The 24,803-nt window shown below is 41.2% G+C and overlaps 1 protein-coding gene across 1 annotated transcript in view; it reads left to right on the forward strand.

Annotated features, from left to right (window-relative positions):
- Window positions 1-24,555, forward strand: part of LOC140504442 (selenoprotein N-like) — a 32,478-nt gene extending 7,923 nt beyond the window's left edge. Inside the window, exons 3-12 of the mRNA XM_072609374.1 lie at window positions 10-152; window positions 6,597-6,800; window positions 7,317-7,441; window positions 10,200-10,337; window positions 11,184-11,277; window positions 16,247-16,429; window positions 22,769-22,874; window positions 23,030-23,142; window positions 23,250-23,351; window positions 24,064-24,555. Coding sequence (XP_072465475.1) covers window positions 10-152; window positions 6,597-6,800; window positions 7,317-7,441; window positions 10,200-10,337; window positions 11,184-11,277; window positions 16,247-16,429; window positions 22,769-22,874; window positions 23,030-23,142; window positions 23,250-23,351; window positions 24,064-24,216 — 1,361 coding nt within the window. The 3' untranslated portion in view covers window positions 24,217-24,555. The remainder of the gene's footprint in view (window positions 1-9; window positions 153-6,596; window positions 6,801-7,316; window positions 7,442-10,199; window positions 10,338-11,183; window positions 11,278-16,246; window positions 16,430-22,768; window positions 22,875-23,029; window positions 23,143-23,249; window positions 23,352-24,063) is intronic.
- The last annotated feature ends 248 nt before the right edge of the window (window positions 24,556-24,803 follow it).

The raw sequence follows: 24,803 nt of genomic DNA on the forward strand, positions 1-24,803 counted from the left end.
GTTCCACAGCAGCCACATCTGTCAGCATCCTTGAGGAGGAAGTATCTGAAAGGCGTCCACTTGACCTCAGTGAGGAGAAATTTTCTATGATGGCCAGATTCCAGCCTCTGCTCCCAGAAACTATGTCCAAAAGCAAAAATGGATTCCTGAAGGTAAGTCTAAAGGAAGGACTGGACAGTAGTGAGTGAAGGCAGTAGTGAAGTGAGCCATGTTACAGGCTTGTGAGGTCTTAGAGAACAGGGATTGTGAGGTATATATTGTGCTCTACCATCCCAATGCCAACTTAGTCCTGGGATGGAATTGAGACAACCTAAAGTAGAGGCATAATGCTTCCTTAGTGAAGAGTTCTTTGTGTTTCTTTCCCCATAGCATGTGGAAAAATTGCTCTGTCCCCAAGTCCCCATCTCTACTTTCTCTACCTGGTCCCCTGTGTTCTCTTTTCAGAAGGTCTAAATGTAAATTCACTGTTCAGTTTCCATGCTAAATGGAGGGTATGGATGATCTAGAAGTCCTTTGAGTTGGCTTGGAGATGCATTATGCAACTTTAGAAGGAGAGAACCAGGAAGAAGAGCACAAAATTCCTTTTCTCAGATAAATATTGAATGAAATAACATTTGCACAAATAGAAAGCAAACAATTCCCTTCTTTGTAATATTTAACTCAGGTTAACAATGAAATAAATTCAGCTTCAGACAAAATGCCAGAACATAGGTTCAACTCCAACCTCTGGCAATTATTACTCTCCACCTAACCTTGGACAGATCACAGCCTCCAGAATGTATGACTAACAAAAAGCAGTCCTAGGTGATTTTCAAAAGCCCCTCAACATGCCTAACCAGCTCTTTACACATGACATTACATATATGTGATATTAAATTCATCTCAGGGAACTCGTTGCCCAGTTTGCTTACCTTCCTACCTTTCCTTATCTCCAACCATAACTCCAGCCTCAGATGAACTTTCCTTAGTCTTGTCAGTGAGAAAAGAGAACACTTATCTTTCTTATCAGGAAAGTGGAAAGAGAGAATACCTGGAGGCCAAGAAACCAAAGGCTCTAGAGTTGGACACCTGTAAAAATATCTGAGATATGAAGTGTGATGGAATAATAGAGTTTTGAGTCATTTTCACAATTACCAGCCAAGGACTTGAATTCCTTTCTTGGATTCTAGACTTGAGTGGGTGGGTAGGCTGGCAGCAAGCCATTACTGAGTACTTACTTTGTGCAGGGCATAAAGGACAATTGTTGCCGTTACGGAACTTTGGAGATAATGTATAAAAGAAAGGTGAAAAGCAGTGGGGGATGGGGGACTGAGGGGGTACCCATGTGAGGGGGCATGATTGTCAAGTCCATAGAATGAAGTATGGCTAGGCTGGGCCCATCCTCAAAATTAGGTCTCGAAAGGAACTCAACAATGGGGGTGGGAGTTAGGGGTAAGGGAGCACAGAATGATGAAAGGATATTCCAAGGTAAGAAGGTTCCAGGTATTAGGGAAACTCTAGGATGAGAAGGTTCCAGGTGTTAGTAGAAGTCTTAGGGTGAGAAGGCAGTTAAGTCATGGTGGTGAAGACCAGAGAGTCAGAAGCACAGCTGAGAGGGACATGAAACCTTGGGAACATAGACATCGCCCAATATCCCTCCTCCCCCTCAGCACAGAAGATGGCACAGAGAGCCTGATCATAGGGGGAGCACAGAAGACAAGACAAAAAATTTCATAGAATCATGGTTTTAGAGCTGGAAGGGATTTTTAAGGGTGTCCTGTCCAACCTCCTCATTTTACAAATGAGGAAACCAAAGCCCACATAAATGGAGACCTTGTTCAAGGTCACAAAGATAATAAGTAGTAGAGATGAAATTCCAACCCATGTCCTCTGACTCTTTAAATAAACACACCACTACTTAAACATCAAAGTGAATTAAGAACAGTGCTGCCAGCCCTTTTTGTGGTGGTCCAGAAGTGGAAATTGAAGGGATGCCCATCCATTGGGGAATGGCTGAACAAGTTGTGGTATATGAATGTATTGGAATACTATTGTGCTATAAGAAATGATGCTTGGGAGACTTCAGAAAAACCTGGAAAGACTTACATGAACTGATGCTGAGTGAAGTGATCAGAATAAAGAGAAAATACATAGTAACAGCAACATTATGAAAAGATCAGATTTGATCAACTTAGCTCTTCTCAGCAATACAGTGATCTTAGACAACTCCAAAAGACTCATGGTGGAAAATGCTATCTACAACCAGAGAAAGAATTTTGGAGTCTGAAAGCAGATCAAAGCATACTATTTTCACTTTTTTTTCTTTCTCATGGTTTTTCCTTTTTATTCTGATTCTTCTTTCACAACATGACTAATGTGGAAATATGTTTAATATGATTGTACATGTATAGCCTGTTTCAGAGTGACAATCTGTTTCAGAGTGACCGCTGTCTTGGAGAGGGAGGGAGAAAAAGTCTGAAATTCAAAATCTTATAAAAGTGAATGTTGAAAACTATCTTTGCATGTAATTGGAAGAAATTAAATGCTATCAAGTGGGAAAAATAAAGAAATTAATAGATTAAGAAAAAACACCAGTGGCTGCCAAAGAGCAAAGAAAGGCTTCCCTTCTTATCTGAAGTATATGGAGGTTGTGAGGTGCAAGCATGCTATGAAAGAGGCCTCAGCTGGCCTTTCCAGGGTTACCTCCCATTCCTCGTTCACTCTACCCTCAATTTGTTCACCATACTTTCTCAGCTCTGTACCCTTGCTCAACAACATTCCTTTTGCCAGGAATATCTTTCCTTCCCTCAGATAACAAGACCTCAAAGTCAAAATCTTTGCAAACCTGTATGTGCCAGTCAAAACATCCCATTTTCCCTTTTCTCTTCTTAAGGAGTAGCTATATTTAAGGCAAAAGTGAACAAACAGCCACTGATCAATTAGCTTAACTTCCTCTGAAGGTTTAGGTTGGAAAAAACCGCTGCACAATTTGGGAGGAGCATTCAATTTCTCCCTTACATTTTTCAGCTGTAATTCTAAGTATTTTTTCCCTTACCTACATTAACACATCTTGGGGGAATAATGAATCATAGAGATACTGAAACTGAAGGAAACTTGAACCCACTTAAACCAACCTGTCCGTTGGAGTGCACAGGGAGAGACAAAAGAAGGAGAGGCCTATGGCGGACGTCCACTGTCCCTCCTATCCCATAGCCTCTTCATCTCATGAAGCTCTGCATAGAAGGCAGTCAGTCTTAATAGGCATCAAAAACCAAACTCAGAAACACATAAAGAAAGGAGAAAACAGACAACGGGCCCTTTTTCTGAGGGTCTGGTAAAGGCCATTCTAACCTTAAAAGTGATTTGAGCACATGGACAACATAGATAACTTAGGCAATCATTCAGTGAAGGTAATAACTGCTTCTCTCTTATAGCAGCACCTTTCTCCTAAAAATTTACTGGCATAGAACAAAACCAGATCAGCCAAATACAAAACAGAATAATTACTCCTAATGGAAACAAGTCAGCTGAAACAGAATCATTAAAAAACAAAAAGGAAATGAGATTTTTTTTTTTACCTACCTGAAGGAAAAATAAATAGGGGAAGCCCTATGCCTCAGAAAGATGTGGAGTTTACAGTCTCTCCTCAGCCACACGTCCTTGAGTTTCTGGCCAGTGTATCAATTAAGTATCATAGTAAACAAGGATCCACAGCTCAAAGTATACAAGTCGGTAAGAAGAAACTTTATATTACAAGCCATGGTAGAAACTGACATCCTCTGGTTTCAGCAGAAGTCTCTGTAAATCATCTCTACAACGTATATAGAAGAGAATGAAGAAATACATATCCAGAATAGGTAGGCTGAATTACAAACTGTTGCCAGGTGCAAGGTTACAACATTCCATACAAGGGGGGATAAATGGAGTGGACTGTTTTCAGATAGGGGTTTATAGTATCTTACAGCCTACTCTATCCCTATGAGATGGAGGATTATGAAGATGATATATTACGAAAGTTTTAGAGATTTGAATTTTCAGTATATACTTTCTTCTGACTATTCTCTTACAATGGTAACTTTTAGTTGTACAAACAGATGAGACCAGGGGTCAATCTAAAGGCAAGGAAAGGAATATGACTTGATCAGTGCACAATGAAATGAAAACTCATTCTAAAACAGAACTCATGTCAAGAGAGGGGAAATACAGAGCTTTCTCTTTGCCATGGGAAGAAGGATATATTTGAAAAGGAAGGCATGAGAAAACATTATCAGTACAAATACAGATTTTTTAAAAACGGTTCCTAGAATTGAACACAATATTCCAAGTATGGTTCAACCATAGCAGAGGACAGAATGACTGTCACCTACTTATTCTTGGAAGCTATAACCAAGACCACCTGAACTTTTTTATCTGTCATTTCAGAGTACTTACTCATTGAGCTTGCAGTCCACTAAGACCCCCCCAGAACATTTTCAGGCAAAATTCTCTACCTAACCATATCTTTCCCATTCTGTATTTATGAAACTAATTATTACCTCTTCTTTATTCCCATAGCACTTTATTTCTTCCTCTTTTTGATACTTCTTATATACATAAAATTTGATATTGGTTATTGTCCTTCATTCTCAAAGAGGACCGAAATGACATCACTGAGCTAGAGTCAAGTTTCAGTGGGTCCACCTATGACTGATCAGACCAATACGAGCTTGGAATGTTCTACCATAGGTTGGGCACAAATAGTCTGTGTAAACATTTGGGGTGGATTCTCTAAATTTGCGCATCTTGTATTTCTTTGATCTATTTCAGTTCTACTTTGCTCATAGAACACAGCACCTTTTCTGATGTGGGCACACCATGCCAAGTGGTCCTGTGCCAGCGTTTCCCATATCACACAATCAATTCCAAAGTTCTTAAGAGAGACCTGAGAGTGTCCTTATATTGCTTCTTCTGACCACCATGTGAACGCTTACCTTATGTGAGTTCTCCATAAAATAGTCTTTTTGGCAAGCATATGTTTGCATTTGATATACATGACCAGCCCATTGGAGCTGTGCTCCCTGAAGCAAAGTTTGAATGCTTAGACGTTTAGTATGAGTAGGGACCTCAGTGTCTGGTACCTTACCCTGCTAGGTAGTCTTAAGAATCTTCCTAAGACAATTCAAATGCAAGCAGCTCAGTTTCCTGGCATGACACTGGCATACTGTCCAGGTTTCACATAAAATTATAGTTCCCCTATGCCCAAACAGCTATTAAAATGTGCATACACTTTGACCTAGCAATACTGCTTCTAGGGCTGTATTGCAAAGAGATCATAAAAATGGGAAAAGGACCCACACATACAAAAATATTTATAGCAGCTCTCTTTGTTGTGGCCAAGAACTGAAAACTGAGGGGATGCCCATCCATTGGGGAATGGTTGAACAAGTTGTGGTATATGAACGTAATGGAATACTATTGTGCTATAAAAAATGATGAACAGGCAGACTTCAGAAAAACCTGGAAAAATTTATATGAACTGATGCTGAGCGAAGTGAGCAGAACTAGGTGAACATTGTACACAGTAACAGCTACATTGTATGATGACTGACTTTGATAGATTCAGTTCTTCTCTGGGATGCAAGGTTCTAAGACAACTCCAAAAGACTCATGAGGGAAAATGCCATCTACATCCACAGAAAGAACTATGGAGTCTGAATGCAGATCAAAGCATACTATCTGCTCTCTCTTTTTGTTTTATTTTTTGTTTTTTCTTTCTCATGGTTCCTCCCATTTGTTATAATTCTTCTGTACAATATGACTAACGTGAAAATATGTTTATTAGGAATATATATGTAGAGCCTATATCAGATTGCAAGCCATCTTGGGGAGGGAGAAAGGAGGGGAGAAAATTTAAAACTTACGGAAGTGAAGGTTCAAAACTAAAAATAAATAAACAGAAAAAAAGAAAAGAAAAAAATTATAGTTCCCTACTAGACTGTAAACACCATGAGAGTAAAGCATCTGTCATATTTGTCTCTGCATACATTCTTATAATAGGAGATAAATCTTGTAAAGAAAAAAAGATTTGTTGAATCAAATTAATATAGACAGTAAGCACTATAGGTGTTCAGAGAAGAAAGAGATGAATGTGAAAAAATTTGAGAATATTCCATATCTTGGGGCTTGAAGGATGGGCAGGATAAATATAAGAAGAGAAAAGAGAGAAAGGTATTCCATACAATGAGAACATGTTAAGCAAAAGTATTGAGGCTGAGATATTTTCTTGGGAAAGTCAAAAAGCCAGTTGGGCTGCAGCAGAGAAGAGATACAGTATAGAATTATGAGATACATCTGAAGTAAGTAGAGGCTCTATACCAGGTAAAAAGCAAGTGGCACCAAAGCCAGAGGACCAAGTACTCAGATCTCACTGTATAGGAGAGCACTAAGGCCCTCTCATCAAGAGCCTTTTGGAATAGGAACTCTTGGTCTAGTTTGGACTCTTAGATTAAAAATCTTGATTGAGTTTCTAGGCCATTTTTCGGGTCAAATCTCCCCAATAGTTTGTCTATTCCTGCCTAGGTCTGTCTCTAAGCTTCACTACCTCTTCTTCTATAACAGTAGCTCTCACTTTTTACTAGGTTTCTCATCTCACTCTTTCTGGACTTCAAAATTGGACTGTCCCTGACATAGTGCTCCGCCTGTTCTCAGCCCAACAGTTTGTCATCTTCCTACCACCAAAGGAGGATCTGAAGCTGGGTGAGCCCTGGTGGATTATCCCCAACGAATCGAAAGAACATCTCCCATCCAAACGCTTCTATCCACCAAGGTCCAAAACAAAAGAGGTTAGAAAAGGCCCTGCATTGCTTGGTCCATCCCTATTCCAGCCCCTCAAAGCTCACTAAATGATCAGAGTTCAATATTCTTGCCTCAGGTCTGACCCAGGCTACTTTAGATCTAACTCAAATTCCTCAGGTCTATATACCCAGCACTAGATCTGATGTCCCAAGCCACAAACCTCAAGTTATCTATACCGGGAGTCCAGAATCTGTGGATATGAGTGTCTTTGCTTTGAAAGCAACTCCCTATATCTTCCCTTGAATTTGACCCCTTGATAATTCTTCGAGACTTTGAACCTACCAGGTTCCAGATAACTACTTTCCCACCCCAGGGACCAAGAAGAGAGAAGGAAGCCTTAAGGTCTTTCAGGAAAAACATAATTATCCCAATCAATTTGAAGGAAAAGAGTCCCCATCATTTAGTGCACAGATGGTATTTTGGTCCAGTAACCTATTTCAACCCCAGGAGTGGAGATGACCTTGAGGAGACTCCCAAGATATTTGGGCCATTGCCTCCCACAGGACTTGATCTATAAACTCCTGAGCATGTTCCACCCAAGGCTGTTTGTGAAGACCCGCTTCGGCCCTCAGGGTACGGTGGCCTGCCTTATGGCCACCAGTGACTTCTACTACATGGTGGCCTTTAGGTGAGTACTGCCCACTTCCAAAATTCCAGATTCTGGGGGGAGGGGACCTAGAGTGGTGGTCATGAACAAAGAGACAGAACACTGAGGCCCAGGCTATCAGAGGAGAAGCTAAGGTTATCCCTCAGTTTAGGAGGAGATTTGTCCCCTCTGGGAGAACATTGAGATCTCTTCCATCTCTTGATCTTCAAGGTGGTCTTAGTCACTTACACAGAACAGGGGCCAGAAACAAACTATTTTGTACTTTGTACAAATGGCATCTCTGTTAAGAGATTGGATATGAAGTTCCAGAAATTGTCTCAAAAGGAATTTGAGTCTAGTCCCTGAAGAGGTTCAGGATTTCCTATAGTTTATAATTTCCCAAACCTTCCTGGTCTTGCCTCAAAAGTTTGCAGCATTTGAATTTTTCGATAGATCTGCCATCCCAGAGGATAAAACCAATCCCCAACCCTACCCCCTCTCCACACTCTTTTAAGCAGTGGTTCTTAACCTTTTCTGTGTCACAAGCACCTTGGGCAGCTGGGGTAAACCTCTGGTCTCCTCAGAATAACATTTTTAAATGCATTAAACAAAATACATTGGCTTACAAAGGAAACCAATTTTTTTGAAATATAGTTATCAAAATATTTTTTAAAAAACAAGTTTATAGACTTGATCTAGGTTAAGAACATCCACTTGAAAGTGTGTTACTCTACCCCCCAAAGTAGAACTTTCTAAACCATTAGACCATAATATCCAACACTAGCTTCCACTCCCCTCTTTCGCTTTGTCTGCCACTATTAGAATCTAAGCTCCTCAAGAGCAATGACCATGTTGGCTTTTGTTCTTGTGTTTCCATGACTTTGCAGGTAATAAGTACTTAATAAATGCTTTTTCATTCATTGGTTCAAACACAGAATAAGTGATTTTTGTCAAATTCTATGAGGATGTAATAGGGCCTTTTGGAAGATACCCAAAAAGCACCCTTGAGGGGCCTTGCCCTGAGTGCCTAATATGGAGGCACTCTGTGGTCTCTACCATAGAGGTAGGAGCAGCCTCCTTTGACTAGCTGCCCAGAACATGGATTAAACCTGGAGAGGTTGTCAGCTGGGGATTGTCTTTCTGTCTTATGAGTCTTCCTGCTGCAACAAGAGACACCATAGCTCCCTCACAGCATGGGCACCATGAACTGAATGGGGAAAAAGGGAAGGACTTTCTCCTCCTATTCAACCTGTCTTTTAACCTAGCTCTGAGAAGTGGGTCTGGGTATATTTGCTTTCATTTTGTTTCATAGTTTCGGGTACCAGAGGGTATCCCCACAGGACCTGGGAGTTCAACCCATGGCAACCTCAGAGTCAGGACGCTAGGCAAGATGTTGCAGCCAGCCTGGCAGGGAAGCCCAGAGAAGCCAGGCCCCATGAGGATCACTGCTGGCACCTGAAATTGAGGACAAATGCTGCAGAACAGAACAAAACATCCCCATGCCCATTTCTCAGCAGTTCTTCCTCTCTCTGACCCATTCCTGGTGCCCACATGTACTCACTCCTAAGTCAGAAAGAGAGCTACCAGCAGCAACAAGCAGACAATCTCACTAGTTTTAGAAAGACTGCCTATGCTGGAAAGCCAAAGAGGCTACCCCACCTACCTATGATAGGGAGTACAGAGCACCTCCATGTTAGGCAGTCTGACCAAGCACCCTTGGGAATGCCTCCATGTTAGGTGATCTGAGCATGTTCAGAAAGCTGGAGAAAAGATCTAGGTAATCTGTGTCATTTCTTTCATCTAACAAATGACTAAATCTGACAAAAAATGAGTCAAATGTGGCTAATTCTTGATGAAATCATACTGTCTCTCAATGATCATCGCTTCTTTCTTGAGATGTTCAATACCTAATACTTTGAAATAAAAATATATTTTAGGATTTTTCCAGAAATCGAAGTCAAACTCTACGTCTCACATGAAGAATCTATTCCCTTCCTTGTTTAAATTTGTTCTTATTCAGTCTTCCTGCTGTACCCTTCTTGTTCTCCATTATCCTTCAAAGATTAATGACAGTGACTCAAGAATCACAGCTCTCAGTTCTTTCAGCTTTCTCAGATCTGGGTCTCATGAACTGAATTTATTGAGGGCAGACAGTGTACTCTTAATATCTCCCTACCTATACTTGTTTTGAATTTCCCCCCCTTGGGGCAAAGGATCTTTTCTCTCCTTAGTTTATATAGTCCTACTTTACAATTAGAATCCACAGAACTCCCAGCTAGCCTTTTTAGAGAAGACAGGAAAGGGTGAGTTTCTCCCATCTGCAGACAGAATTCTTAGTCAAGCCTTCTTTTGGAATACATTCAGAGAAAAGCCCCCAGAATGGTGGGAGGATTAGAAATTTGCCATAAGAAGATCTGATGAAAGAATTTGCTGTTTTACCTGAAGATTTAGTGAGGACATACATTATGGCCATGCTGTAGGAAAAGAATTAGGCTTGTTCTGCTTGGCTCCAACAGAGCTAGGAATAATAGGTCTAAGTTGTAGAGATGCATTTTCCTAATACTGCCTTCAGTATTCAAACTGAAACTTCCTTCAAATGAACTAGTTTATCTCCAAGGTCCCTGTCAGCATTAACATTCTATGGAGTGGGTTATCTTCTATGATTCTTCACATGGAGGTTGAGTGACTACTTCTTAGGGATGAGGTAGGAGGGAATGGATTCAGGGATGGTTTGAATCTGATGACTTCTGAGGGCCTTTCCAACTCCCAGAGTCCCTAACTTTATCCTTTCTGGCCGTAGGATCCATGCTGAGTTCCAGCTCAACGAACCACCACTCTTCCCCTTCTGGTTCTCTCCAGGACAGTTCACTGGGCATGTCATTCTCTCCAAAGATTCCTCCCATGTCCGTGACTTCAAACTCTTTGTGCCCAATCACAAGTAGGTTACATAGCCCCTCTGGAGCAATTTAGCCAAGGGAGGGAACCCCATCAGATACACTTCTATGTATTCCAAGAGTTTGGGACCCTGACTTTTCCTAGACAGCAAAATGCTGTCACTGTCACTTTCAAGGTTCCCTTCCTCATTTCTCAGAGATACTCTCTTGGGAGGGATTTGGAACCAGGTGCTTTGGCAAGGAAAAAACAGTGAAGGGAGCCCACAGGCACAACCTAAAAGCCCATCTATTCTTCTGATGTAGCCAAGGAAAGGAAAGGATAGCTGCTCCTTACCTTGGGATGTCAAAACTCCCCAAAGTAGTAGATCTGAAGATCACATATGATAGTATCCCCTCCCTATGACATTCTCTCAGCTTATCAGTTCTGAGAGGCCCCCACTCACTTAGAGAAATCCTGGAGAGCAGATGGACCCCCTCATGTTTGTATATTCCAGACTTCAGTCTTATGGGTAATAGATTATGGGAAATGGAAATAGAAGAGAGAGAGAGGTATAGGTCAGATTCTGGCAGTGTCCTAGGACAACCTCTGGAATTACCCTTTTATTCTTATTGAAGGAATTTTACTTAGCTAAAACTCGGGTTTCCTTTCCATCAACAACCCTCCCTCATCCACGATAAAATCTTGAGACAATCATTCTGGTTTGTCAGACTTCCAAGTCTCTATTTGTCCTCCCCAATTTCCTTTCCAGGTTTCTGCCCATCTTGATGCCATCCATCCAATAGTATATTCTTAGCCACTGCCTTCAGCCCTGCTACCACTGAACTCATTGATGTAAGCCATCCTCCCTGCTTTGAACCCATCAAAACTTCATATATACTTCTCTTAAAAGGCCTCTGAATGTGGAAATGGAATGGCTTTACCAGGATGAAGAAAATGGCAACTCCAGCAGTGAACTGGACATGGATATTGGCTACCTCCCTCAGGTATGTGTAACCTAGTACTTAACTGGACAGGGCTTTTCTGTAATTCTGTTCTATCCTACCCTCTAATTGAGGGTATAATGCACTAGGAATAATGTTACAGACAGGAAGGTGATACTACCAAATTCACAATTCCCTGCTGGCTGCAGAGGAAAAGAATAGCCTGAATGCAATAGCTGTTGTTCAGTCGCACAGTTGTGGTTTTCTCAACAAGGATACTGGAAGGGTTTGCCATTTCCTTTTCCAATGTGCCATTTTATAGATGAAGAACTGCAGCAAATAGGATTAAGTAACTATGCCAGGGTCACACAGCTAGCGAGTGTCTAAGGCCAGATTTGACCTCTGATCTTCCTGACTCTAGGCCTGGTGCTCTATCCACTGTGCCTCCTAGCTGCCCCAGGGTAAGACTCTATCAATGTACTCTGTGTGAAAGTGAATGGTGGATATTCCCCAAGAACAATTTGCTTAAGATTTGGTTCCCTTGAAAAGTCATACCTTTGGTGACAGTAGTCACTCCAGCTTGGGAGAAATGGGGGGAGGGGACTGCCTGTTCATCTGCTTACATTCCTGCTCTTTTGTCCAAAGGTTATTCTGTTTCTACACAAAGGCAATGCCTAATACCTGAATGATAGTCAGTAACTATTTACTAAATGCCTACTCTGTGTCAGTACTGTGCTAATTACTGGGATACAAATTCAGAAAAAGATCATCCCTGCCTTCAAGGTGTTTAGAACCTAACGGAAAAAGACAGTGCACAAAAAGAAGCTGAAAAAGGATGGAGGGAGGAGGTACTCGTAGCAGGGCCAAGACAGACAAATCATCCTTAAATGGAGGTTATTTATTCATTTATTTATTGTGGCTCCACTCTCCCGTAAGAGGGTCAGAGGGTACTGAGGAGATGGGAATAGCAAGGCTGATTTGATCTGACAGGATGATGAGGTTTCCCAGTGATGAGTTTCCTGGATGTAAGTCAGAAAAATCCCAAAACAGTGTAGTTATGGGAAATGATCAGTTCCTAGCTCACAAGCATTAAACTAGTAGGAGAATTTAAAAAATCTTTGTTAAAAATCTATATAAACCTTTATTTCTACTTAACCATAATCCTCTTCCTAAAATTAGAGGAATGTGAACAGATTCATTCCTAGACATGACAGCTTAAAGCTTGTTCTTCTCTCATGTTTCATTATTTCTTTCTTCCATTCTTCTACTCTCCATTTCCAAGGGTCCAGCACAGGTATTTCTGTTCTAAACATGCCAAGATAATCACCCACAGTTAGGATATCTCTTCCCTTTCACTAAGAATTCCAGGCTCCCACTTTCTATATATTGGCAGCTGCCAAATTTTATATGATCCTGACTGTGGCACCTCAGTACTTGAGTTCTTTCTTTCTGGATGCCTGCAGCATTTTGTCTGTAACCTGACAGTTCTGGATTTGGGCCATGATGCTCTTGAGAGTTTTCATTTTGAGGTTTATTTAAGGAGGTGGATTTTTTGTTCTATTTTCACTTTGCCTTCTGGGTCTAATAGATCGGGGCAGTATTCTTTTATGATTTCTCACAATATGATGTCCAGACTCTTTTGATGGTCATGGTTTTCAGGTAGTCCAATGATTCTTAAATTACCTCTCCTTAATTTGGTTTCCAGGTCAGTTGTTCTTTTACTGCTATTTTTCAGTCTTTCGACTTCATACTATTTTATGTTGTCTCATGAAGTCATTAAATTCTACTTGATCCATTCTAGTTTTACAGGAATCTGTGACTAGGGTTAAGGTGTGTATGTCTTGTACTAAGCTGTCAGTTCTTCCAGTCTTCTCCAAAGGTCTCATTTATTTTCTAATTATTTCCTCTAGCATTCTCATTTCATTTATAAACTCATTTTCACTCTTTTTGTAACTTTAGCTCCGTTTATTTTGGGAACTCTAGTTGGCCCTGATCCAAACTGTTTTTGTTTGAGACTTCTCTTGTAGATGTTTTGGAATTATATTCTTCTAGTTTGGGGTCTTAGGTATCTCAAAGGAGATGATATTTTCAAGATACCTGTGTAATAGACACTTCACAAGTGTTTTTTCCTTTCTACCTTAAAGTAGGAATTATTTGGGGGGTGGGGCATGGTTGTTTTTAGTTTACCAATTCTTCCACCTTGCTGTACTTTCTGAATTGGGGCTTCATATCAAGGTCAGATTCTAAGCCCTTAAGGAGGGAATATCTGGGCCTTTTTTGGTCTTGATTCGCATTCTCTGGAGTCCTGTGACTTTTTTCTCTGGATGTTGAATGCTGTGTTCTTCAAGAATCTCTGGGGCAGCTCAGGCCAAGGACCTGCAAACTTTTAGTGTACCCAAAGTAGTACGATTTAGGACAAAGTCTGATTGCTGCCCTCCGATTCTGAGTTTTATAAGTGCCTGATCCTGGTTTGAGTCTGGTTGATACAAATGTAATCTTGCCCTTGTTTTGAGTTTCAGTAAACTGATGATGGCCTCATTCTCTGTCTACTGGCTGGAGGGATCTGCCACAGAATTTCAGGCTTTCCCTTGGTCTGAACTACCTGTCCTTGGCTATTGGCCTAAGACTGATCTGGGAACTGAACGCACAACCACTCTTCAGGGTCAAAGCCATGTAACTGCTGCTTTTTTCTATTCCTACTGCTTGCCTACTATACAACCTTGGGCTCAAGTCTGCAGTCCACTAAATCCCCTAGATCTTTTCCATGTAAACTGATATCAAGTCATTCCTCTCCTGTCTTGGATTTGTGTATAGCAGATATTTTTAACCAAAATGTGAACTTTACACATTTTTCCCTATTAAATTTGTTCTTCTTAGATTCAGCCCAACAATCTTTCCTTTTGAGATCTTTTTGAAAACTGTGTCTGTCATTCAAAATGTTAGCTATCCTTCCCAGTTTTGTGACATCTACAAATTTAATGAGCATTCCATCTATGCCTTAATTTGATTGATGAAATGTGTTAAATGGCAAAGGGCTCACTATCTATCCCTGGGACACTTTACTATGCTTCTCTTCCGCTAACATCAACTCATTTTTTAATAATTTACCCTTTTCATCAGCTCTACCAACCAGTTATGAATCTACCTAACTGAACATCTGTCTAGCCCTATTTCCTCGTCTTGTCCACAAGGATAACATGAGAGATTTTGTCAAATGTTAAGCTGAAACTTAGGCAAACTATAACTATAGCTTACCTCTCCTAATCTAATTAACCCAAATAAAAAATATATAATATAAAAATAAATAGATTAGTCTGATCTTACTTATTCCTGATGAAGCCATATAGTCATTTAGAGACTATCAATTCACAAGTATATTCTAATATTTTTCCAAGAACCAAAGTCAAACTCATGGGCCAGATTTACAGGTTCCATTCTCTTCCCTTTTTCAAGTTAGAACATTTGCTCTTCTCAAATTATGTGCTACCTTTCCTGTTCTCCATAATTGTTCCTCTTAAGCTCATTGTGTACATTCTCATTCTGTATAGAATTCCTGTGGAGACAGAGTTCATTGAGTCAACAAGCATGTATTTAGTATCTACTATGTGCCAGGCACTGTACTAATAACTTTTGGATTTACAAAGAAAGGCAAAGAACGGTCCCTGCTCTCGAAGAGCTCACAGTCTAATGGGGGAGACAATATGCAAATGATTTTATACAAACAAGATAAGAACTGGAGAAAATCAAAAGAGAGAAAACACTAGCATTAAGGGCCACTGGGAAAGGGCCTTAGAAAGTGTAATTTTAACTGGAACTTGAAGGAAGCCAAGAAAGCTGGGAGGGAGAGATGATCCAGCCTGAGAAAATGCCCAAAATAGGGAGATGGCAATGATCAAGGGGACCAGCGTCACTATAGTGACACTGCACATGGGGAAAAGTAGGGAGAAAGAAGACCAGAAAGGTAGGAGGGGCCAAGTTATGAACACCAACAGAGGATTCTGTGTTGTGGATGTGAGAGCCAGTTAGGTGCTTAAACCAAACCTTGACCTTCACTTCAACTCCTCCCTTCTCCTTCTTACTCCAGGAGGTCAGACTCTGGGATTTGGGCCCATAGGGCCAGAAGGACTCTGGGAGACAGGAACACTTTTAACTTTAATGAGAGGTGTGGAAGTAACCTAGTATCCTTCTCCTGGGTACTTCTGCCACTGCTGGTACAGGCCAAGGTTACTGCCCTTGGTAGCTGATGAATTGTTCTTCCATCAGTGAGGACAACAAGACCTCCATATTTTACTCCCTTATAACCTGCAATTCATCTGTCAGTCAGTTAGTAACATGAAGTACGTATTATGTTCCAGGTACTGTGCTAACTACTGGGAACACAAAGAAAGCCAAAAGCACTGCCTCTGCTCTCCAGGAGCCCATGGTCTGATAGCAAAGAGAACCTGCAAACAACTATGTGCCAACAAAATGTCAACTGATAGATTGATGATAATCTATAGGGGAAGGCCCTAGAATTACGGTCAATTGGAAAAAATCTTCCTGTAGAAGAAAGCACACATGTACTTGATGCATTGCTGCATGCAATGAGGGATATGCTTTGAGGTTAAAGGACTGAGTTTTCTCTGTTCCAAATTAATTGGCTTGTATGGGGAGCCACTAAGGACTGTAGTGCCATTTTCATCTAACCATCTAAAGTTAAAAAATCCAGGCTCTTGTATCTATAGCTAATGCAACTACACAGTCATATTGGTATCCTTTTCTCTCCTTGAGTGTATCAGATTGACTTTCTTTCAACATGACCTGTCTCACTCACACTTCTACTCTCTTTAATCCAATTGCCCTCTGACAGTGAGAAGACGTCTCTTCCCTCTTCTACATCTTCTCAGATCATAGGGACCAGTCAGGATAGGGTGCAGAGTATCAATTCCAGAAAAATACTTCCTTCTCACACAAGGATTAATCTATCCTTAGACCATAACTGGAAAATTCACTTGGGATTTCTAGAATCATCACTGATTATTTCTCCTCTCAGATGGAGCTGGAGTCCTGGGGACCCTCTGTATTAACTGAGATTCACAAGAAGGGCAAAATAACCTACAGAAGACCTTCTAAGCAGTCCAGCCAGTTTGTGTTTGAGGACATTGTGTGGAAGCAGGAGATAAGTTGGGAGAAGGCAGCCCAGCAGCTAGGAGTTGCCATGTACCCCTTCCTGAAGGTAAGGTCATATAGAACAATTAGAGGACAGAATCAGTAGGAGCTCCCCAGATTGACCCTTCTAGGAAAAATTGGGGAGAGTTGCTAGGGATGTTGGCAAGGAGGACAGAAGTTGGGAGTATAAAAGTTAGATTCAAGGTTTTTAGAATTCTAAGTGGGAATAATGGAAGGGATGCTTTTTGATTTGGGAGGAAAGTGTGCAAAAGGGACGTTGCATCTTTCTGTTACTCCCAACACCAAATACTAGAATAGAAAATGTGACCCTATCAAAAGTTCTCATTCCTTACTGGCCACCCAGCACCCTTTGAGATGTGTCAGCTTCCTCAGGTAAGGAAATTGGCATCCAAGTTAACACTCAGAATATATACAGGTGGGAATCCTTAGTCCCTCCGTGGGAAGACACCTAGAATAATAAAATTATAGAATGTAAGACTTGGAATCAACCTTAAGTGTCATATCATCCCTAACTAATCCATGAATCTCCTGAATGACACCCTCCTACAAGTGGTTCTCAGATTCTCTTTCAACACTTGGGCATTTCACTGTCTCTGAGGTAATCCATTGCATTTCATGCCAGTCCTTTTATTGAGTCCAAACTTTTTTCTAATTACCCTCATTGATCTTAGTTATGGAAATGGGCCTAATCCCTCTTCCACACTATAGCCCTCCAAAGAAATTCTGGGCAGCTATCAAGGCTTCTATTCAGTCTTCTCTTATAGGTAAAATATCCCCGATTTCTTCATATGGCATTGTTTTTTGTTCCCTTGTCATCCTGGCCACCATCCTCTTGATGTGTTTCAACTTGCAATGTCTCATTTAAAATGTGGCTTCCAGACCCAAGAACATAGAGGACTATCCTTTCCTTTGTTTCAGACACTGTACTTCTTAATGTAGTTTTAAATAGCTTTAACTTTTATTTAAACAAAAAGAATTCCCTTGATTCTTTGAGCTTAAGTCAACTAAACCCTTCTTTTGTTCACCTGAATTGCTGACTAATATTTTCTCCATCCTATATTTGTATAATTTATTTTTAAAGATCTAAGCATGTGATGTTATACTGTATCTATTAAATTTAATCTTGTCACATTTGACCCATCTTTTTTACCAGAGACCTTTTCAATTCTTCTATCCCTCCCATATTTGTGTTGCCTGCAAATCTGATGACCAGACCCCATTTGATTGTATGTATCTCTCCTGTCTGGTCCCCGTGACCATCACAAAAGAGTTTGTCAAAAAACTCACTAAAATCTCAATATATTAAGTGTATATCATTCTCCTGAGCCCCTGGTGTAGGAAATTCTATTATAAGAAAATGAGATAAGACTGGCATAATTTGTTCTTGGTGAACAGCTGTCAACTTGTGACCGGTGCTTTTCTTTCTCAGTACTCACCAACCATATGTTAAATAATCTGTTTTAGAATTTTGCCTTGGATTAATACCAAGCTTGTCTATGTATAGTTTGCAGAACCTATCTTCTTTCTCTCATTAAAAACCTGGACAAGTGGTCTCCAATTTTCCAGTACTTCTTCCATTCACCAAGTTACTTCAAACATCACTAGCAAAGGCCCTTCATACCTGTGAAGGTTTTTCTATATCTTAGTTTGTACTTTATCCAGGCCAACAGACATGAACCAACATTAATCTGTTGAATTACCCACCCTTTTCTTCCTCTAAAGGATCCTTTGCTATTGTATCATCAGGACACAGTATTTAAGAGGCTGTTCTGCTTTTTCAGCCATCTTTCCTTACAGACTCTCCAGGAATGACATCATCACTGTTTTTTTCTACAGTTTTTAAAACAACAAATTTGCTCTTTGTTTTACCAAATAAACTTTTTTTCCCCAACCATTTGCTATCTTTACTCCTGTTCTCTTGCTGCTAAGCAGAGCTGGAGAAAATAAAACTGTGTTTACTGGATCAGTTGCAGATTTTTTTTGGTATAATTTCAATTGGGCCCTTCCTGTAACAAAACAATCCTTTGGTACCTGTTTCTTTCTAACCTTCAGAACATTCTTCTTAATAAATTTCTCCTCCTCAACTCTTGCCCTCATACTAGGGGACCTCAATATACACACTGATATTCGCTTAGACACTCTAACTTCATGGTGCCTCAGCTCATTTGCCATGGCTTAGTCCTCTACCTCAGCTGATCTGAACACAATGATGGTCACGCCCACAGACGCTGTTTCCATGTTTAAGAATGTTGAAATGCCTTTATCTGACCACAACCTTGTCATTCCATCTCTCCCTCTACCTTATAATCCCTAACCCTGTTCTTCGTCCTCACCATGACCTCCAGTCTCTTGACCCCTTGGTTCTTTCCCAGGCCATCACGTTCTATATCCTACTCTGCCATCTTGACCCCTTTGTGATCCAGTTCAACTCTACATTGTCCTCTTGCCTCAAGTCCCTTGCTCTTTCTCTCATTGTGGATTTTGCCCTGCCAAGCCTTAGCCTTGAACTACTCCCACCATCTAATTAATGCCTTGTATTTAATTTCATATGTTGCTGAAAGAAGATGGGAAAACATCATGCAACTGTGCTTCCTGGGTCCACTACAAATTCATGCTACCTAATCTCAACCATGTTCTTGTTGCAGCAAGCCAACCCTTTTACACCCCACTCATGTATACACTATCCCACTTGCCACAGTGACTTTGCCAAACCTTTTCATTGTTCCTCCAATCTCTCATCCCTTCTTCTTCCCCATCCTCTCAGTTCAGAACTTTGACTCATATTTCACTGAAAAACAAGACCATTTGCTAAGAGCTCCCCTATACCCCTGTACTCCTTTCACATCACTCAGATGCTTTCCACCACACCTCCTCCTTAACCTCTGTCTCAAATAAAGAGGTAGCCCTTCTGTTTGTCAAGGTAAACTTCTGTATATGTACAAATGATCCTCTTCCATTCTGTCTTCTCCAGCAATATGTCCCTCTCATCCCCACTCTCTCATCTTCGGTCTCTTTGTCTACAGGCTGCTTCCCTACCACCTACAAGCAAGCCCATATTTCCCCCATCCTCAAAAAATTAATTGTGCTTTGTTCATCCCTGCTAACTATTTTCCTCTCCCCACTAGCTATTATCCTATATCTCTCCTTCCTTCTGCCATCAATAAACTAGTACTCATTAAATGCTTACTATGTGTCAGGCACTGTGTTAAGCTCTGAGAATACAAAGAAGGGCAAAAGACAGTCCCTGATTTCAAGGAGTTTGTATTCTAACAAAGTAGACAATACGCAAAAAACTATGTATAAACAAGATGTAGTACAGGTATGAGACAAATTGGTAGTCATCAGTAGAGTAAATTTGCTAGCAGTAAAGGGATCAGGAGAGACTTCTTGTAGAAGATGGAGTTTTAGCTGAGGCAGAGATAGGTAGGGAGAGAATTCTGGGCATAGGAATAGCCAGTGAAAATGCTCATTCTGGAGTCAGTGAGGGAGTAAGAGAAACATTAAGAAGCTGCATGTCCCTACGTTGCAGAGAACATGGTGGCCAGTAGGTGTAAGAAGAATGGGAAGGTAGGAAGGGGTCAGGTTATTGAGGACTTTAAAAGCCAAAGAGAGGGTTTTATAAATGATTCTGGAGGTAACAGGGAGCTACTGGAGTTAATTGAGGAGTCACATGGTCATGCTTTCATATAGGAAGATCAATTTGATATCCAAGTGAGAGAAGGACTAGAATAAAGAGAGGCCTAAGTCAGGGGAGATAAACAAAAGGCTTTTGCAATAGGCCAAGCATGAAGTAATGAGGGACTGCATCAGAGTGGTGGCAAGGAGAAAGGAAAGATGGGTGAAAGTGGGACATAGATGAGAGATGGCATAAAGGTAGAATCAGCAGGTCTTGGCACCACATTGGTAGTGGTGAAATAGAGGGAAGAGTCAAGGATGCCAACTAGGTTTGGAAGCCTGGGTGACTGGGTGGATGGTGGTACCCTCAACAGTAAAAGGGTAGCTAGGAAGAGGGGAATGTTTGTGGGGAAAGATAATGAGTTCAGATTTGCACATGTTGAGTTTGAGATGCCTAGAGGATTTCCAGTTGGATATGTCAAATAGTCTGTTGGGTATTGCATCACCTTCTTTCTTTTGACATTATGACCCTACCCTGGTGCAGGTCCTCCTCACCTTGCACCTGGACCATTGCATTAGCTTTCTGGTTGTTCTCCCTGCCTCAAATCTCTCCCCAATCCAGTCCATCCTCCACTCAGATGCCAAAATGATCCTCCTAGAATGCAGGTTTGACTGTCACTTCCTTACTTGGTCTAACTCCAGGGGCTTCCTGTTCCCTTCAGAATCAAATATAAAATCCTCTTTGGTTGTTTAAGCCCTCTTTGGCTCTAGTCATTCAACCCGTTCCATATCCATACAACCCACATTTCTTCATCTTTTCCTCAAGGTTCCCATAAGAGAATTTGTTAAATGCTTGGCAAAAATCTAGACAAGCTATAGAGAGCATCCCCTGATCTATCGCCAGAACACTGTCCAAAAAGGAAAGCAGGTAGATCTGGCATGACTTGTTCTTGATAGCTTCCTGTGGCCCTTTGTGACTCTCTTATTATTACCCGGGCTATAGTTAAATGTAAGTATTCTCTCCTTCCTCTTCCAACTTTAGTTAATCCAACAGTTAAGTTTCTGCCCAAACACACTCTTCTAAGGCCTCATCCTCATGAGATACATTCATACCTCACTAATAGTCCATCATTCCAATATTCTAAGGCCATGGTACAGAAAATAAAATCTCATGCTTTGATAACATCTCCCTAGCCAGCCATTTCCACATTTTCTTTTCCATTCCTCCAGTCCTTATGGAAGAAATGATGAAAACATGACTTGTGCCCTCAAGTCCTGCAGGTTTTTACCCTAGAATTTAGAGTCCTTACAGATGCCTTCTAGGTTTTTTGTGCTGATACAATTTTCTACACACAAATTGCCAGCCAATTGGGTTTGATTCATCTTATCCGGTTCTGTTATGTTCCAAATACATGCCTAGAAATAACCTCCAGGTAGAGAGAGAGAGAGCTGATGGACTCAGAGGACAGTGAAGCATTTTCTTTCCTTTCCTTTCTTGTTTACATGGCTAATGCAGGAATTTTTTCACTTGGCTACACAATTGGGTTTGTTTTTTTTGCTTTATCTCTGGGGTTGCAGGGAGAGGAGGTGGGAAGGAGAGAATTCAGAACTGAAACTAAGATTGGATTTTTAAAAATTAAAATAAAAAAGACTAATCTTGACAATTGACACTGATATTGTTGTGCAAAGCCTACACAAAGCACCTTCCATGCATCTTCTAATAAGATTCCCACAATTACCAAGGGAAGTGCCACAGGTGGTGTTTTACCCACAGGAAGTTGGTGCCACCTGATATATGTGGGGTTTGAGGACCAGAAGGATTAAGTGGTTCATCCACAGTCACACGATCAGTACGTATCAGAGGTGGAATCTCAACAAACCCAGACCTTATGTAATTCCAAGCCCAGCTTCTCCTCACTCTACCAAGAAACTGCTTCTTAGATGCTTTTCTATTGGCCATGTCCAATTTCATTCCAATAGCCTTCAGCAGGGAGTTGCTGACCACCATAAAATATTTCTTCTTCCTGTGCATTACCCTCATCCTTCCATTAATCCTTGGATTCTGCTTTTAACTCAGAACATCCAGGAAAACCCTCCATTTTTTTTCTTTTTCATTATTAGTTAAATTATTAGTGATTTCATTATTAACGACTATGTCCAAAACCATAAATCTCATTCTGTATTTTGAGCCTATTACCTCTGTGTCAGGGGTAAAGATCATCATTAGTCTTTGGGAATCATGGTTGTTCATGGCACTGATAGGAGTCTTGAGTGTTCCCATCACATTGTAGTCTTCTCTTTCTCCTTTTCCCTTGGGTTACACTTTCCCACTCTCAACCATGATGTTGATCACTCATTGCCTCTTCAGAACATTTTCCTTCCTGAATTTCCTCCTTCTTGAATAATTTCTTCCACCCACTCAAAGAACTTTTTATCCTCACTAAAAACTGGGGCATAGACAGGTCAAGCCCATTGACCTTCCCTTTAATTGAGGAGACTTGTTTGCACTTCCGAGTCATATGCCTAAGTGATTTCTTTCAGGAGAAAAGATCTAATAGGCCTGTGAGGAAATTGAATTGTTTTCCCTGAAACTGTACTGTAGGGTTACAGTTCTGTACAGCATCCCCTGAAAACTACAATGGCTAACTACTCCCAACAAACTGCCTTTTTGCTGCGTTGTACATAATAGTACTACTGGACTCTGAGACTGGAGACAGAGGCTAGCATTTCCCTCCTGGGCCTAAGGAAGCTTTACCCTCCTGTCTCCCAGGTCACCTACTTCCCTCTTATCAAAGCATTTGAACGAGCCAGGACTGAAAACAAGCTGGTGCACTCTATCGTGCTCTGGGGATCCCTGGATGATCAATCCTGCTTTGGTGAGGAGTCACCGGGGTGGCAGGATCTAGAGGACTGGGCAAGTGGAGAGGGGAGAGGAGGAGGGGGAGGGGGAGGAGGAGGAGGAGGAGGAGGAGGTCCTCACTGTCCCCCAGCATTCTCTCAAGTATAAATAACATCCTATTGTTGGGAACAGGTTCTGGGCAGAGTCTGCGAGACACAGTATTGGGAAATTGTCTCATCCTCAAACTTCTCAAGAACAATTTTATCAACAGCTGGTCTCAGGTGCATGAGCTGAATGAGATTCAGGTGAGCAAGGGTAGGGTTGCTGACCGTCCAGCCAGAGCAAGCTTTAGGGAGGTCTGTCAGTGCAAAGAGCTGAGAAAAAAAGTTCATATCCTCTTGTTTGTCTCCAGAAAAACCAAGATGATGAATCTCACAAAAAGTTGGCTAAGCTCCTCCTGGAGAAATACAACTCCCCCGTGAAGATGCTTCTCTGCCTGCCCAATGGGACTGTGGTTTGTGCCTTCTCCCTGCCCCCTCTGCCTGCCCACATTCCACAGACTTCCTCTTGATTCAGTAAATACTAAGATGGATTTTGCACCTACTCTTTGCAAAGGAAACAGTATATACTTTCTCTGATATCATCAATGTCTTAAAGGACGGGTAGAATTTGTTAAAATCCAGGGGGACAAGGAGGATATTTCAGGCAGGGAACACTATATGCATCAAGGTGGAAATGAGCAGATGTAGAAGGCAATAAGGAAAGAAACCTGGCTTTAGTAGCAGATTGGGTGAGACTGAAAACCAAGGAAAGGAGTTTGGCTCCATGATGTGATTATAGGTTCTTGAGCCAGAGGGTGGCATTGTTGGCAGAGTGTCCTCATGACATCTCTGGTTCTATCCTTTCCTGCTTCCCTCTAGCGCCTCATTGGAAGTGTTAGTCCCTCTCCAAGAAGAGGGGAAGAGCAGAAGTGGGAGCTAAAGAGAGGGCCAGGAAGGCTAAGAGCAGGAGCTAGGTGCCCTCTGCCTGGGTCAGGAGTGCTACCTGGGAGAGGTCCCCAGGGTTAGGGAACTGGCAGATCATTCATCATTCTCTCAAACCTGATCCCTCTTCCAGATCCACTTGCAATCATCTCAATTGCAAATGAACATTTATCAGGCACCTACTATATGCAAGACCCTGTACCAAGGACTGGGAATACCAATGTTTATTCAATTGAATTTCAGGTCCACCACATAAGTATTGATGATCTATACCAAGTCTCAAAGGAAAGGAGTCATGTACTTACTCACCCAGTAAAGGTGTATCAGCAGTTCCTGCAGGAAGGACTTTTCCGAGCTCAGCCCTTTCTTCAGAAAAAGGTGGGGAGTTTCTTTTAAAAGAATTAATGGGCAGAGCAGGGCATAGGCCGGTGTCCAAAGAAGACACAAGTAATAAACGTCAGTGGAAGCCCAGGAGTGCCTTTGCTCAGTTGACCCCTACTGGTTATTTTCTCTGATGCCTACCGTATCCTAAGACACATTTTCCCCCAGAACCTAAGTTGGTCTGAGTCACATCTCTAGTAGTATCTCTGGGCATTCTGCCTAACACCTGTTCTTTCCTCCTCCCTTCCCCAATTATTTTAATATTCCATGTTTCTGTGATTCATATAATTGTATGCTGGTTACAAAACCATTCTTTAAAAACAAAAATTCAATAAATTGATTTGGCAAAGAAAACTTTTCTTTGTTTATTTTCCTGCAACTTAATCATCAATCATCCTCTTTCTAATCTGTTGATGCTCTCTTAGCTTTGCTTCTGGATGGAGTGAATTTTTTTTTAAATAATGTTATAAGATTGGGCCTGATGACCTTGAGGCCGCCATGACAATCTCTCCTTAGGGGAAGCCATAACTTATAGAATCAGTGCATGGAAACCATTGTTAAGATCTAGACTTGAGACCATCATGAGTCTCCCTTACAGGAGG

Source organism: Notamacropus eugenii, chromosome 5 (genome assembly GCF_028372415.1).
Source record: "Notamacropus eugenii isolate mMacEug1 chromosome 5, mMacEug1.pri_v2, whole genome shotgun sequence".
NCBI classification, from domain to species: Eukaryota; Metazoa; Chordata; class Mammalia; order Diprotodontia; family Macropodidae; genus Notamacropus; species Notamacropus eugenii.